This window comes from Buteo buteo, chromosome 9 (assembly GCF_964188355.1).
Source record: "Buteo buteo chromosome 9, bButBut1.hap1.1, whole genome shotgun sequence".
Taxonomy (NCBI): Eukaryota; Metazoa; Chordata; class Aves; order Accipitriformes; family Accipitridae; genus Buteo; species Buteo buteo.
The window spans coordinates 7,179,417-7,194,880 of record NC_134179.1 but is presented as its reverse complement, the minus strand read 5'-3'; the positions used below and the strand labels follow the sequence as shown (position 1 = coordinate 7,194,880).

Below are 15,464 nucleotides of genomic sequence, written 5' to 3'. Positions count from 1 at the left end.
TGCACAGCATGGGGTAGCACTCCAAACCCCTCACCCTGTAGCCCAGGGGAAGGGCATTTGCCTCAGGATTTGGGCACCCGCAGCCAGCATTTGTGCCGGCCAAGAGGGATGTTTCCTCAAAGCAGCCAGGGTGGCTGAGAGCAGGAACGTCCCTCCCTCTGCAGGCCCTGGTGCAAACCCAGAGCGGAGGCGGCCAGCTGCTCCGTGCCACGGGTGTGCGGAGGAGCCAGCAGAAACCCTTCCTGGGTCTGTGTTGGAAGATGTCTGCAGGGCAGAAAGGTCATTGGTGCCGGGCCAGGAGAGTGGGCGATTCAGATGCCTCGGGCACAAAGTTTAACCTCTCTCAGCTTGAACTTTATTAGCCAAGAAACTCTTGCTGCATCTAACAGAGGGAAAAGCACGAGGGCAATTTGCGTCCTGGCCTCGTCTGGGGTGAGCAGGGTAATGGATCCACTGGAGCGGGGTAAGGGGTGGCCCTTGGCAAGGACTTCGCTGCTTTGGAGGAAGCTCTGCTTCCATGGCAGCATGGCAGCTCTGAAATCAGACAGAACGGGAGGGTTACATGGCCACAGAGGCCAGCGTGCCCTAGCCCCTCTCCTCCCCAGACAGACCCCCACGTAGGTACTTCCCTGAAGCATGGTGTACCACGTAGGTACTTCCCTCGAAGCACTGCTGCCCAGCCCAGGCAGACCCAGGGAGCCTGGCTGCCAGCTGGGTGCGTCCTCGTGCAACCTACCTGCAGCTACAGGTCTTCCTCGTTTCCTTGTCTGTGGAGTGAAAAGCAAGGGGAGATGTGTTATGCTAGGCAATGTGGCTGAGCTGGGAGGGAGTACGAGCCGAGACTCCAGCCTTTTCCGCTGGCAGGACTAGGATGGGGAGGAGAGAGGAGGCTGCCTTAAAACTGTGCAATACCCACCTCCTCTTCTTCTTCCCTCCGCAGTGGAACCGCTGGCCTGGGGGCAAGAGGAGCGACTGAGGCCTCTTGTGGCTAGAGCCTTCCCCCCCCCCCGCCCCTGTCCCATCTCGCCCGCCCCTCTCTGCTCGGCGGGCTTGTCCCCCGCCGGGGACCACTGGGTTTGGCTCCTGAGGGAAGCCTCGAGCCCCCCTGCCTCCACGCTGGGGCTGGCCTCCTGCCCAGCTCCCACCGGTGTGGGGAGACACTGACCCCACATGCTGCCTCCTGGCCCCCGGCTCAGCCGCGCTGCCCGGCCAGCCCCCCTGCACTGCCCTGGATCCCGAAGCCGCAGTCCCTGGTGCTGCCCAGCAAGGCGCCAGCCACGAGAGCCCGCTTGGATGTCTGCCTTTCTCCCTCAGCTGCCCCTGGGATTGCAAATGCAGGTGATTTTCTTATCTTGCCCCCTAAAACCGCTGTGCAATGTCACAGCGTGCAGCTGCGATGCTGCGGCCACCCCCAGCCATGCAGAGCGAGGCAGACAGTCCCTGTATGCACAGGCAGGGTCGCCGGGCGCCCTGCACGCTCGGCACCGAGTCTCCCTGGGAGCCACCGAGGTCTGAGGGCTCTGGGAAAGCTGGTTTCTCACTCTGGAAATGTCAGAGTTTTCTCTGCTATTTTTAATTAGTGACCTTCCCTCCGAAGCCTTGATGCTGGCAGGGAGACGTGAACCATTTACGTTGTCTTGTTCCCAACTCGCTTTCTGTTGGGAGCTTGCCTAGATGGAAAATTCCCAGGCAGCCCCGGCTGCAGACGATGCCCACCCCTCACACGGTGGGGCAGGGTCAGTGGCCCCCCCACCCCGGCACCCAGCCAGTGCCTGGCACGGGGCAAGGTGGGAGGTGAGCGGAGGAAGGGCCACGTGTGGGGGAAGAGAGCCAAGGCAGGCATCCGGCCCACCCGAGGCACTTACTGAGGATGATGAGGAGCCCAATGACAAAAGCCACGACGGCAAAGATCAGCCCCCCGTTGCGGATGGTCTCATAGTCTGGGGAGGAGGAGAGCCGAGCCGGTGTCAGCCCGGCCGAGGCGCGGGGCTGAGCCCGCGGCACAGAGCCCACGGGCAGGCGTGGGAGCAGGCTGCCCGTAGCCTCCGGGCTACCTGCGGCACGCACTCACCGTAGCTGAACCTGTCCAGGCCCTGCTCGGGCGCTTGCTCTGGAAAAGAGGAGAAACCCAAGTGAGAGCCAGGGCCTGGGCGCTGGGCTCGCGGTGGACGCCTGGATGGGGAGGCGAGGTGGGAAAGATCAGGAACAAAGATTGCAAGCAAGAGCGCTCTGAATTCCTTAAGGTCTAGCTGAGAAAATAAAGGATTCCCAAATTCCTGTTTTTCACTCCAGGAAGTTTAACGTTCACAGGGCATTTGCAGGATGCACGGGAGTTTTCGAGCTCCAGGGGAAGCTACAGACAGACTCGGCTCGATTGTTTGCAGCAGCTGGTTGCTATTTGTGAAGGCTGCGCTGTCAGCAGAGCAGCCCACACGGTGCCCTCGGGAAGTGCCGCTGCCCACAGGAGTCGGTGGAGCAGTGGTGGCTCTGCTCCTGCGGCACGGAGCACTGAACAACCCCTCCGGCTGACACCTTGCACTGGGGTGCATCCTGGCAGCCTCTCTCCATGCTGGGAGGCTTGTCTGTCTGAAAGCTCCGTGTCACCACTCGAGCCCCCTTACCTGACTGTGCATCCCTCTGCCAGGAGCCATGTGGAAGGAGAAATCCCCCCAAAAAGCCAAACGCCAGCCGGCACTGATGCGCCAGCAGGCTGCAGAGCTCTGGGGATTCATCCGCACATCTCCCCTGAATCCTCCGCAAGAACTGCCCCCGCGCAAGCTCCCACACGGCAGGAGGGAACAGCGCTGCTCCTCGCATGGAGATGCCCCCGTGAAGGTGACTGCCCTCCCAGGGAAGCCCCTCTGCCGTGGGCTCAGCGGGGTGCTACCTGCTGGTGCCTGCTGGCCACCCTTACCGTCACCCATCGTGTCGGCGTGTCGTCCGGCAGGCGTCTCGCTCTGGGAGTGGGCGCCCCTGGGAAAGCACGTTAATTGGGAGGCAAACCTCATTAAACATTAACGGCCTCGCTGTAATGTTTATCGCAGTCACGAGGGGAGGCACAGGGCTCCCACCCACCTTTGGGAAGGAGGCTCTGGGAGGGGAGGGGAGGGCAGGGCACACACCCACCGTGCCAGCCAGCAGGGAGGGCTGGGCACCCCGGAGCCGCGGGTGTCCCTACCCCAGCCGGGAGCAGGGTGGCATGTCCTCCCTCGCTTTCTGAATGTCAGGCCAGCTGGGCTTCACCTCCCACAGTGGAGGCGAGCCCGAGGTGGGGGGCAGAGGGATGGGCTTCGGTACAGGCTGCAACTGCCTTCTGCTAGAGAGAAGCGGGCGGCGTGCCCCGTCCCTGCAGCCTGGCGCCACGGGTCCCCGCAACGGTGGGGTCAGTGCCTCCCAGCCCCGCGTCGAGCCGTCCCGGGGGGGCCCTGCGGCACCCCGGCACAGCCACGTCCGCGGTGCATCCCTGCCCGGCCGAGGGTACCAGGATGCTGCGCCCCTCGAGGCTGTGCCGGCCCCGGGGGCGGCGAGGCCAGCTGCCAGGCAGGCTGTTCAATCCAGTTTGCTCTAATCTCGCAATCGGCGAGCGGGAGTCACGCGCCCAAGCCGATTAGCGCCGCAGTGGCCGGCCCCAAGGGAGCGCTCCCCTCGCCGTGCCCAGGGTTGGGCCCAGGCCGAGGCCCCCCGGAGCCCCCCACAGCAGCTCGGCGCCGTGGGGCAAAGCCAAGCCCCAGGAGGGCGGTGCGTGGGGCCGTCCGGGTGGCCCCGCCGTCACAGAGCCGAGGCGGCACCCAGCATCGCCCTCGATCCGCGCCAAAGCTCCCGAAAGGCCAAGGGACAAGGGGGCTCTGTGCCGGCCTCCCCTGGGGCCGTGCAGCCAGGCTCGCCGCTCACACGCTCCCTTCACACGGCCTCTGGGTATTGAAACTGCTGCTGGCTGCAGGAAAGAGCGCGGCAGGGTAGGGGCTCGGCCAGCCCACCGCTGCTAGCACAAAGCTCATCTGTGCTGCCTGGGGGATGAGCCACAGTCGCTCCCCCCCGCCCCAGCCCGGCGCCCGACGCAGAGGGACGGCGTGAGAAGCTGCCCGCCAGCTCCCCCAGCCAGCCTCCCCGGCAGAGCTGGAGCCCTCGGACCCCGTCCCGCTCCCCGCAGCCTTTCCCCCAAGCCCTGGCAACGCCATGGCCCTTGAGACGACGCAGCCAGGCACAGATAGAAATGATATTTTATTCCTTTCCCCCTTAGGTCACAGCACAGAACACACCAGTCCTTTACCACAGCAGCACACTCGCCTATTTAAAAGGAAACACAATAGGTCAGTTTATTTTACAACAGTCAGGATTTTGCCATTTCTACACACCACAGGGATTTCTTTGTTTCACGTTAACACCGACGGCACGCTACAGACACCACGGGCACTCCGACGCGGGACACGCACACAGCTGACGCTCGGGGGCTGGGCTGCGCGGGGTCTGCTCTGCCCGAGGCTGCAGGGCAGCGTGGAAGCAGGAGGTGAGCAGAGCTCTCTGCAACGGCCAGGAGGAAGGGGAGAAGGTACTGGAGACAGGGTCTCTCTGCCTCGCACAGATGGGACAGAGCGTGCTTCCCAGTGCCGCCGCGGAACGCAAAGCACGCAGGGACACAGCCCACCCTGGAGGCAGGGCCAGCGTGGCGGGGTGGACACAGCAGAAACCCCTCTCAAAACCATTCTGGAGGACAAGAACCTCTTCCTGCTGCATGGACACGCTCCAATGTGTTTCAGTGCAGCCCTGGGGACCCCCGCTGCTGCCCAGGCTGACCTGCCTTGGCAAGCGCCCTCGACCAAGCCGGCAGTCCCCAGGCCCAGCTGAGGCCACAGTTTTGCATGCCCACGGGCGTGGGGAAGGGGCCAGGTTCACAGGTTTGCCTCCAACCCATGAGCGGACACAAGGTGACAACAGCCTCTGGGCTCAGCCCCGCTGTGCAAGCTCAGGTGTGCAAAGCCCCGGAGCACCGCTCACCACTGCTAGCTGCTGCTCCGCAGGGAGAAGGGGCAGCTGGCATCGGCGGGGCTGACAACACGTAACCACCACGGGATGATACACAGCACTGATGCAGGGGGGCCATGGCGCAGGGAGCGACAAGGCATCGCGAAGGGCAGGGAGCACCAGGAGGAAACGCCGCTGCCCCTTCCCTGCTGGAGACAAGCAAGGACAGGATCTTTATTTCAGTCCATGTTTCTCTTTAGCCCTCAGAGACTGTTTAATCTGCCCACCTCCGTCTCACAGGCAGGCAGAGCGTTGGCAAGGAGCTGGTTTGCGCTGGCGAGCATGGTCACCGCTGCGCAGCCACCCTCTTTCACAGTGTCACCGTGCCGGGGGATTTCATGGGCTTCTCTGCCACCACAGCATCTCCTCACCTTTAAAGCAGCAACCCACACTGATGGCTTGGTCGTAGCCAGGGACAGAAACAGGGAGTGCCAAGCAGGCGAGAAAGGGGAGCTCCTTTCAGCCTTAAATCCAGCACCCAAGTGCCTCCACTGAGGGAAGCGGAGCCGCGGGATGTCCCTGCCTGGCTCGCCCCCTACTGTGGCTGCCTTCGGGCCGGGGGTGTGCACAGGAGGGTTATTGCTGAAACTGCAACGCGCGGTCCAGGCTTAGGCTGGGCAGGCCCCCAGAGCGCTGCGGGACTGGTCCCCGAGCCCTGCCCGAAGCCAGCCGGGGTGGTGGACCACGAGCCCCCGCCAGTGACACTGCCTGGCATGCAGACAGTACCGTGCAGGCCGTGCTGAGTGCCTCTGACTCTGGGGGGGGGGGGGACGTGGGGCTCCCCTGGGCCCGTGCCGCCCTGCCCTGCGGCTCCCGTTCCAGGGAGCGCTTGCCAGTTGTACACAGCCCGAATCACACGCACAGAACGAGAAAGGTGAAGAGAAAGTCACTATTACAACATCAGCAACGACTAGCCCTAGGAGGTAATGATCATCTCACATCAACATTACACAGCACTGGAGGCAGAGAGGACGGTGAGTGGAGTTTAGTCGGGTTAGTAAACAGAGAACCGGTGCTGAAGTACAGAGGGTAACACAGACACAGCAGCTTCGCATCTCCTTAGAGGGACCTGTTGCTGCGATTTCAGTTTCCTCGCAGACCACTGGCATCTGCGGTCCGAGCATCTGTCTTCGGGTCTCTGGGTCTGCGTGCGAAGGAGAGCAGCGAGTCAGGCTGGGAGCACCGCCACCGCCTTTCCCTGCACGGGGCTCGTCCACCAGCAGTGCAAACTGCCTGCCGGCCAGCATGGGCTCCGGGCCTCCGCTCTCTCTGAATGCGGAGCTCAGGGCAACTCTGACTATGGGCAAGGAGCGAGATGCCCCAGGGGGCTTGCACTCAGCTCTCTAGAGGCCCTAAAAATAAAACCCCCTTGGGGTGGAGGAGCACAAGGAGAGGAAGTGTAATAATGCAAGGGAAAATCCGGACAGATGCTTCCTTTTCCCGCTGGGTTGCCTGGGGCTTGCCGAGCACAGGACACCGGGGACCTTGCCAGCACTGCATGTTTCCCTGCCACGGCCCCGACCAGCACTCGCCCCTGTGCCATGCTGGAGATGAAGGGCTGCCCGGTCCCAGCAAAGGGGTCTACTCGGAGCCCCACCATTGCCCCTGTACACAGCCCCGGCTGCCCCTCCCTTCCTTCCCAGCACTGCAGCCACGACAGCCCTAGTGCCACCACACATGCTGGCCTCGACTGATCCGTGGCAGCCCCGGGACTCACCGCATGGCTCTTGTTCAGTTCTCTGCTTTCTGTGCTCCTGTTGCTGCAAAGGGAAGAGCAGAGCGGTTCGCAGCGCCTGCCCAGAGCTGCGTGCTCCACAGGCAGGCGAGGGTAACGCAGAAGCGGCAGCAGAGCACGCGCAGGACGGGACAGGTGACCTTACCGTTCGAGGTGATCAGGTTCTCCGCCTGGGCCTCCTCATCCCCTGGAGCTCTGCAAGAAGAGGGGCACGCTGAGAGCGGCCACGACCTACGACCTGCACCCTGTCCCTGGGGGTGGGATGCCCGACAGCGCAGGGGCATGCTGAGGAAGGTACCCTGGGAGTGTGCAGAGCTGCTTTGCCACCCAGGAGCTCTGCAGCGGAGCTTTGGGCACCAGGCACCCGAACGGGATGCTCCGGGAGTGTAGCCACTCTGCCAGCTGCGGGAGGGAGCCCAGGAAGAGCTGAGCGCTGGGCAGAGAGGCTCACCAAGGGAGATGTTCCCCACCAGGCTGCCCTCACTCACCTGGGCTTCTGGTTGAAACTGCACCTGCACCTCCTGCCTGCAAGGGGAGAGAAACACCATCAGCATGGCCAAAGTGGGAATGGGCCACGCCTTTTCCAATGGCTGCCCCCCCACGAGAACGGTCCCCAGTGCCCTGGCCCACAAGCCCAGCAACCGCATGGTCCCCAACTTACTGAGTATAAGGAGAATGCCAACGGTGAATAGGACCACGGCAAACACCAGCCCCCCGATCCTCAGGCTCTGGTAATCTGGGGGGAGGAGACACAGGGGCTTGTTCCTGCTGGCTTCAGGGAAGGGGGCGGCCTCTTTCACTCCCCATCGTACATGCACGCATGTCCCCCACCAGCACGCCCATCCTCATGCATGGCGATGCTCACCATAGTTAAAGGGGTCCTCCTCCTTCTCTGGGGTGGCCACTGGAAATAAGCAGACAAGGGTGCAAGGTGAGCGAACCTGCCGGTGGAGCCCCTGCAGCTCCCCACGGCCCCCCCGCTGGCACAGGCACTGCTGCTGCCCCACGGCCCGCTCCAGCCTCCCCTGGATCGAAGTAGCGGCTGTCTGCCAGGACCCTGCAGCCTTTTCCCGTGCCCCTGTGACCCACCTTGCATGCGGAAAGCACTTGGCACCTACCGTCTGCCACAGCCGCCGGCACCAGCAGAGAGCACAGGAAGATCAGCACTGCCTCCATGGCCGCTGCGAGAGAGGGGAAAAGTGGGCTTCAGCACCCAGATGGCTGACGGAGGGCACCGTGATGGGACTGGGGTGCACAACTATGGGCAACCCATGCCCGACTGTGCGGGCAGGCAGGACTGCACAGCCCTTGCAGCCCACGCTGTGGGAGAAGGAGCCAGGCTGGCCCCAGGAAACACCCAGGGGCCTGGCCACGATACCTAGGGCCATAGCTGTGCCCAGCCCAGTGGGGACATGGCGTCTCGCAGGCAGAAAAGAGGGGAAAGGTTTGAGCAGACAGACGGATGGACTTTTTGTGGGGTACTGCGGCACATTTTCAGGCACCTCTGCACCACTGGCTCTGCTCCTGGCATGGATCTCTGTGCAGTCGCAAGGCTGCACTGCAGGCAATGGGGCCAGCACGAGGGCTGTGATCTCTCCATCAAGGTCAATACCGTGTCCTTCACCCAGAGCATACTTTAATTTGTCCCAATTAGCATAGCAATTATGGCACATTCCTACAATGAGGCCAGCAGCCCTGGTGGGACATGAGCTCACAGCCATGCTTGCCCCCCCCGGCTTCCCACACTAACCTACAGCAGTGAGGAGAGACCTTAAATACTCCCTCAGTCCCCTCTCATAGCTGAGCCTGTCCCCGTCCCTTCACAAGCACCAAAACGTTGCCCTGGTGCAGAGGCACCCGGCCAGAGCATGGACCCTTCTCCAAGGTATGCCAGCCTGGGTGTAACAACGCTGTGGCCGGGCTGTGATGCTCCCTGCCAGCTCGGGCAGGGGTGCGCATCTCCATGCCCCAAGCTGCTGCACCCATTTGGGATGGGCACCCTGGCTGCTGGGACCAGCCAGTGCCAGGCACTGCTGCTCTGCCAGCACACATGGTACCTATTAACTGGCCCCGAAGCGTCGTGATGGGCAGGGGCTGGGGGAGCGGCTGCTCTCCGTCCTGCCAGCTGGCACAGGGCACCGTGCGCACCCAGCTACCCCTTCCCGCTGGCTGCGATGCCTCTTGCCAGGACGGAGCAGGCTTGGTGGACGCGCTTCCTTCGAGGGAGCAAGCCAGGAGCTCCGGAGTGCAGGGGCAGGTTGGGTGCTGCCTTGCCAGCCACCCGTGGCTTGCCCGCACACAGGGCTCTGCTTGTTTGTGTTTTGCTGCCGTCAGGCAGTCGCTAAGCGCCCCGGCGATAGGGCTCGGTGGCCATACATGGTGCGGGAATGCAAAGAGGGCTTGCTGCTGGCACAGGAGAGGAAGGGGGGTTATCGGGCACGCTGCACAGCACTGATAGCACCAAGCGCTACGGAGCTGCTGCAGCTGCTGCGCTGGATTAGTGCCGATAAGAAAGGGGCCCTCAACAGAGCAGGAATTCAGCTAGCTGATGGATGCAGATCCCTGGCGTGCTGCTATTCAGCCCCTCCAGAGCTTGACCTGATTCGGATGCAACCTCCGCCCCAGCCCACCTGGGCAGCCAGTGACGGGGGCGGAGAGGCAGCTCAGCTGCCCCAGGCTGGCTCCTCAGGGCACCAGGGTCCCCCAGCTCCTGCCGCGGCCCCCCTTCCCAGTTTGTGCTGCGAAGGTGCCCGGGAACGGCACGCATGGAGTGGGCTCAGCGGCGCCCACCAGCCTGCCAAAACCAGCCCCAGCAGCATTCCGCTCGGCGGCCGGTCTCCAGCGCTGCCTTCGGGAGCCAGCTCCTGTCGCGTCTGTGGAGGAAGCGGCCTCCTGCACTGCGCTCGGCCCCGCCAACACGGGGAGCATGTTTCCAGAAGCCCATTTATTCATCGGAACAAGTTGCCTCCCATGATAACTCACGTCCTTCCCTTCCCTTCCACATCTTGTCATTTTGAAGTCAACGCGTTTCATCCGAACGCCAGAGGGTTTAATTTCACTGGCCCACAGCTGCCGCCACCATTGTGTAGCGTGGGGCTGCGCTGCCACGCCGCGCTGGAGTGTGCCGCTGGCTGCCTGCGCCCAGACAAGCCCCCTCGTTTGCTGAGGCACGTAATTCTGGATAATTACCAGGTCTCAGAAACATGTACAAAGAACCCAACAGCTGGTGAAACAGTAACTTCTAGTTGCCGATTTTCCTATGTCCTTTACCTCACATCCTTTATCTCTTTACTGCTGAGGCTGCCAGTGCAAAATCAGTGTCATTACCCAACACGAGGGTGTTGTATGCACACAAGGAGAGGCAATACAGTGCTTGCCACTGCTAGATGAACAGTATGAATTGGCTCTTGTAGGGTATTAATGATGCCTTTATTTTGTGAACAAATCATTAGATTTCTATTGTTTCTTTTGCTGTTATTCAACTACTATTGCAGCAGCAGCTCAGTGACATCCCCTGGAGAACCTACTCGGGGGACTTCACATTATTCACAACCGTCCCTGCCCTGCCCTGAGCCCTGCCACCCCAGCCAAGGCGCATGGGAACCCTCTCGCTTTCCTGCTCACCCCACGCACACTCCCCTCCTGCAGCGGGCAGCCCTGGGACTCCTGAAGGCAGCGTTTCTCACCCACGCCCCACAGCCCTCGGTTGTGGCCCCAGTCCCTCGTCACGCGTGAGCTGTCCCACTGATGCCTGGCAAGGTGCTTTACAGCACGGGCAGCCCTGCCTGCAACGGTGAGAGGGTCCGACCCCCCGGCCCCGGTTCCAGAGAAGCTTCAAAAACACCACAGCCATGCTGCTGGCTGCCTGGGCGTGTTTTGCCAGCACTAACAGAAGCGAACATCTTGCAGCTCCGGCACCCACCAAAGGCTTCGCTCCCTGCTCTCCTGCAGTCCCCTCCAGCCCTCCACAGCCACCCGAGGAAGCGGGCCAGCGCTGGGGCCCCGCTTGGCCACAGACGTTGTTTCCAGTCCTGTGCTCAGCTTTTGGCTTCTCACGCTTAGTGCAGCAGAGGTCGCTTTTTCGCCAAGCCAAGCACACAGCACACATATGTTCTTTGTTTTTCTAACTCAATCCCCCAAATTCACACACTTCCACACGCTCAAACTTATCTCCGCACGAGTTAACCATCAGGATTGGCAGTGTCCTTGCTCGAAAAACAAACACAGCATTCCGGAGTGCAAATGAGCCCAGGTCTCCTCCAAGGAAGCATATGCTTTGCGAAGCGCCACAGGTTTTTTGGGTTGTTTCGAGCTGGCCCACCCACTTTTTCAAGAAGCTGAAATAAAGCGAGAAGAGCAAACATTGCAAAGGGTTTGCCGTTTTCCCCGGCTTACGCCTTCAGACCACAGAGTTCAAGGCATGAAGGCGCCGCTCCCTGCCCTCCGCTCACGCGGAATCCAGCTGTGCCTTTGCACAAAGGCAGCGGAAAAACAACAGCTGCCTGAGGAGCGACAGCAGCCCCGCGCCTGGCCACGTCTGCACAGCCTGCTCCTCGCCCGCCCTGCCCCACTGGGCTCAGACCTCCCTGTTTTCTCCCTGTTAGTGACACAAAGTTTGCTGTCACCAAACCGAGCAGCCACGCACCCATGCAAACCGCGGGGAACGGGCAGCGCAGAGCGCTTCACGTGCCACTTGAATCAAAACATGTTTTTTTTCCTGTTGAAACTGCGAGATCTGCCTGCATACGGAGAGAGGCAGAGCGGCAGAGGACGCAGGGCAGTGGTGCCCGGAGCTCTCCTTCCCTTTCGCCTCGACCCAGCTGGCAGTTTTAAGAGGGCAAACCAAATATTTACCCCCCCCATCCCTGTCTGCATGGCTGAGCGGGTGCCAGAAGGAGGACATCAGGCTTTTGGCAGAGGCTCCTGGGGGAAGGAAGGAAGGAACGATGCAGACTGAGGGAGTATATGGCGTTTTCTGGTTAGGGGCTTACCAGAGCTTTTGTTGAACCCCTCTCTGGCAGGACGTGGCTGAGCCACGGCTGGACCTGCTCCACGGTGAGGGTTTGCAGGTGGTGCCCACACCACCGCCCTCGGCCCTGCACACTGGCACAGCCCTCCGCCCGGGGATGCCCTCCCTGCCCTGGGAAAGCGCTGCTAGGCACCGGCGCAGCCCGCGCAGCTGTGGCCGCCCCCTCGACGCAGCCTTGTCCCTGTGGCCACCAGCCGGGGCTGGCAGCCCCCAGAGCAGCACCTCGGGGTGGGTGGCAACCCCACTGGGGCTCAGTCCCATCCCACCCAGCACAGCCCCGCCGTGATTCAGTGCCCTGCTGCCTTCCCACCAAGCTCAGAGCTGACATGCTTCACTCCACACTTCACCACAGCTCTCCCTCCGCCTCTTGCTCCTGGATAATCCCTCCTTGTGATTCCGCATGTCATTGGGCGTAGCGTGTGTGCACGCACGGAGGCCGTGTGTGTGTGAGACAGAGAAGCGGGGGGAAGTCCGGGCAGGCAGACCCAGTCTCTCCTGCCCACCAATTAGCTCTCCATAGCATGGCAAATCATGCCAGAGCAAGGCAGGTAAATTTGTAACGGCATTGAATCTTGAAGTCCCCTTTTCCTTTTCATTGTTTTGCGTAGATCTGCCCTGTCAAGTCTCAGCCGTCATGGCATAATGCCGGGCAGCCTCCTCCTTCCGTCAGGAGTCCTCAGGGCATCTCCCAAAGATCAGACCTAGTTAAAATCTCTAGTTTCTGTGCAAAGCCCCCAAGACCGTGACAGCAGCGCTCAGTTGCCTGGAGCGTTTAGGAGCGTGCATGTGTGAATGGACATTTCCAGCTATGCATAGATGTGCTCTTCTGCCATTTCACGTCAGCATCAATCGGGCTATTAATGTGCCTGTTGTTGTGCCTAGTTCCTAAATGAGAGGGGAGATTTCCAGCCCTCGCCGTTCTGATATGGACGGCGCTTCCCAAATGTGGTGCTGAGTCAAAGGCTGACCGGATGGATGACAGAAAACTGACTTTACTAAGATCTAATCGTCTCTTGCAGGTTCGGGCTATCTCCCCAAAGCAGAAGCTATTCAAAGGAAACCCTCTCCGGGAGCCCCAGGAACCCAAACTTCAGCCCTGCTTCTGCAGAACAAGACTCACGCGCTGACCCCCATGGACCAGCCCCGGCCGGGTCGATGCTCGCGAGAGCACGCGATCACAGGGAATCACTGAACGTGGCTAAACGAGGTCACAGGGACCCTGACCTCAGCACCCTGTGCTGAGTCCCGCACCCGTAGCCTGGCATTAAGCCTGCCTCCTGCAGGGCTTCTTTCAGGCAACCAGCCCGAAAACATTGAGGACCCTTAGCCAAAGCTGCCCGGCCACACTTGGCTCACGGGCAGTCCCTGGCCCACCCCAAGGACACACATCTCCCCAGACAAGAAGGGGCAGACACAAAAGAGTGAGGCCAGCCCTTCCTTTGAGGCAAACCTCTGGCGCAATGATTGCCAAGCTCATGGCCGCCTGGCATCAGGAGAGCAGGCAGAGAACCCAGCCCTTGGCTCCAGGGAAGCAGTAAACACCACCAACAACCATCAGGAGTCTGCTGCTCCTGTTTTCTCCTCGTTTGCTTAACAGATAATCAGGTGCTGTAAACCTAACCAGCACACTGGCTTGAACTGTCCCGCCACACCCCGCTCTGCCCAGCCCTCGCCAGCATGGCGAGGCATCAGCACAACGGGAATCAAACAGGTCAGTCAAAAGCAGAGGTTACCTGCCAGGTCCTGGTGGTGAGAGGAATCCAGATCACCAGGAAACACCGGACCAGCAGCGTAAGAGAAGCTGTTTCACGCTCCCTGTGTCCTGGGGTACCACAATACAGCCAAGCATCAAAGGGCGGACATTTTCTCCCTCTCTCCTTTGCTGTTGCTGTCAGTCACGACCACCGCCAAGCGCGAGGCGAACCGAAGTCCCCAGAAGGCGCGGCCATCATCCCTGCCAGCACCACTGTGGCTGCATGCCACGAGGGACAGCCAGGTGGCACGACCCCTCAGCAGGACACCTCCGCGCTGCCTGGCACGAGCGGTGCCTTCCCTGCGCTCGGGTGGCGCGGCAAGGCGACAGCCACAGAGCTCGGCGGCCTCTCAATGCTTTGGAAACACGCAGACAGCCCAGAAGGCAAACACAGGGAAAGAACCGGACACAAAGCTGCCGTGCTGGGGAGTCGTCTTCAACACTAAAGTCTAAACTGCTGGCAAAACTGTGGCTCTCCATGACATTTGACCTGAACGGGTATGTTTCAAGGAGGTGGCTAAAATGCCAAGGCGAGCTGTCGGAGGCACGGGGGTATTCTCCGGCAGTCCAGCAAGCATGCTCTAACAGGTGGCCTGGGTCTGCAGCGACTGTGCTTGACGCCAGCAGCTATCCCTGGCGTGCTCCCCGTCACTCCGCCTCAGAACCATGCTCCTACTGCACGCGGGCAGGGACTCTGGGCTCGTCTTCGTTTCAGACTGAGAGCGAAACCACCCCGTGGGACTAGGGGTCCCAGAATGACCCAACAGCGCCTTGGGGCACTGCGGGCTCACTGAAAGGGGTGCAGGGGACTGCATCAGGTCTGAATCCACGGACAGCTTTTCCCGAGAGGCTGCTCTTTCCTGCTGCAAAGCTTATGCACGTCCACACAAACCACCTGTCACTCTCCCTCCTACAGAAATATTCCTGCGAGAGCCACATTCCACCACATGGCCTCCAGTATCTGCTTCTTCAGGAAGCATGAATTGCACACCCCGAGTGACACGCTCTTCCTTCCCTCTGGTACGCCTTCCCGGGATAAAGCACTCAACCGTTGCCATGTTGCTTCGGCATTACTAAAATATTTAGCAAGAGAAGGCAGAACACTGCCAAATCCTCACCGAAGCAGGGGGGTTACCTCCCTGTTTCCCCAGAGCCTGCACACCACAGACCCCAGCCAGCCCGGGGAGGGCTGGGGCAGGCAGGGCATGCCGGAGGTCTCCGCGGAGTGGGGGGGTCCCGGTCCGCTGGGGCATCCTTCCTAGCACGGGGGGGCTGGTAACCAGGCAACGCTGGGATGCGGGAGACCACGGTCACCCCGGCGTTGCCATGGCAGCCACCCGGCCCGGGGATACGGGCGGCCCGAGGCGCGGGGCGATGCCCCGGGGCTCCGGACCGGGCCGCGCCCCGACGGTCTCCCCGGCAGAAGCGGGCGGCGGCACGGCGAACCGAAGCCCCCCCCGCCCCGCCGTACACGGACCGCCGGGCGGTGCCGGGCGCGCCGCGGCAGGACACCCGACGCCCCCCCCGCCTCGCCTCCCCTCCCCGGCCGGACCCACCTGAGCTCGCCGGGCCGGGCCGGGCTGTCGTGCCGCGCTGCTCCGGGCGGTACCGGGGGGTGGGAGCGGAACGGAACGGAGCCGGAGCGGGGCTGCCGCACAAAGGGGAGCGGAACGGGGCGGGGTGGGGCGGGGCGGGGTGGGGGCGGGGCTTGCCGGCGGGGGCGGGGCCTGCTGGCGGCGGGGTCGCGCGGGAAGCGGCCGGGGGAAGCGCGGCCCCCGGTGCGGGGGGGCGGGGGGGGGGAGAGGAGGTGGCGAAGCGATTTTGGGGGAGCTTTGCGCCCCTTTGTGTGCTCCGAGATCCGCCGCAGCCAGTCAGGCGGGGGGGCAGGGCGCGACCGCGAAGGGGGGGGACACGCTTACCCGGGT

At 62.2% G+C, this 15,464-nt stretch overlaps 1 protein-coding gene across 1 annotated transcript; it reads right to left on the bottom strand.

Moving 5' to 3' along the window:
* Window positions 1-332: 332 nt before the first annotated feature.
* On the bottom strand, window positions 333-15,220 carry FXYD6 (FXYD domain containing ion transport regulator 6). Its single transcript, XM_075036685.1, has 13 exons — window positions 15,096-15,220; window positions 7,876-7,938; window positions 7,623-7,661; window positions 7,419-7,493; window positions 7,246-7,282; window positions 6,903-6,952; window positions 6,047-6,319; window positions 2,915-3,010; window positions 2,072-2,110; window positions 1,866-1,940; window positions 917-953; window positions 737-767; window positions 333-534 (listed from the first exon to the last, which is right to left on the bottom strand). The coding sequence occupies exons 2-12, from the start codon at window positions 7,931-7,933 to the stop codon at window positions 743-745; spliced, it is 804 nt and encodes a 267-aa protein (XP_074892786.1). The 5' UTR covers window positions 7,934-7,938; window positions 15,096-15,220; the 3' UTR covers window positions 333-534; window positions 737-742.
* Window positions 15,221-15,464: the final 244 nt, after the last annotated feature.

Bases quoted from the DNA above. Each gene is read 5' to 3' on its own strand.
- FXYD6 (XM_075036685.1), bottom strand. From the start codon at position 7,933: ATGGAGGCAGTGCTGATCTTCCTGTGCTCTCTGCTGGTGCCGGCGGCT. The intron at 7,662-7,875 runs GTAGGTGCCAAG...GCTTATTTCCAG, and splicing joins GCCGGCGGCTGTGGCAGACG to TGGCCACCCCAGAGAAGGAG. The intron at 768-916 runs GTGGGTATTGCA...TTCACTCCACAG, and splicing joins GGAGGGAAGAAGAAGAGGAG to ACAAGGAAACGAGGAAGACC.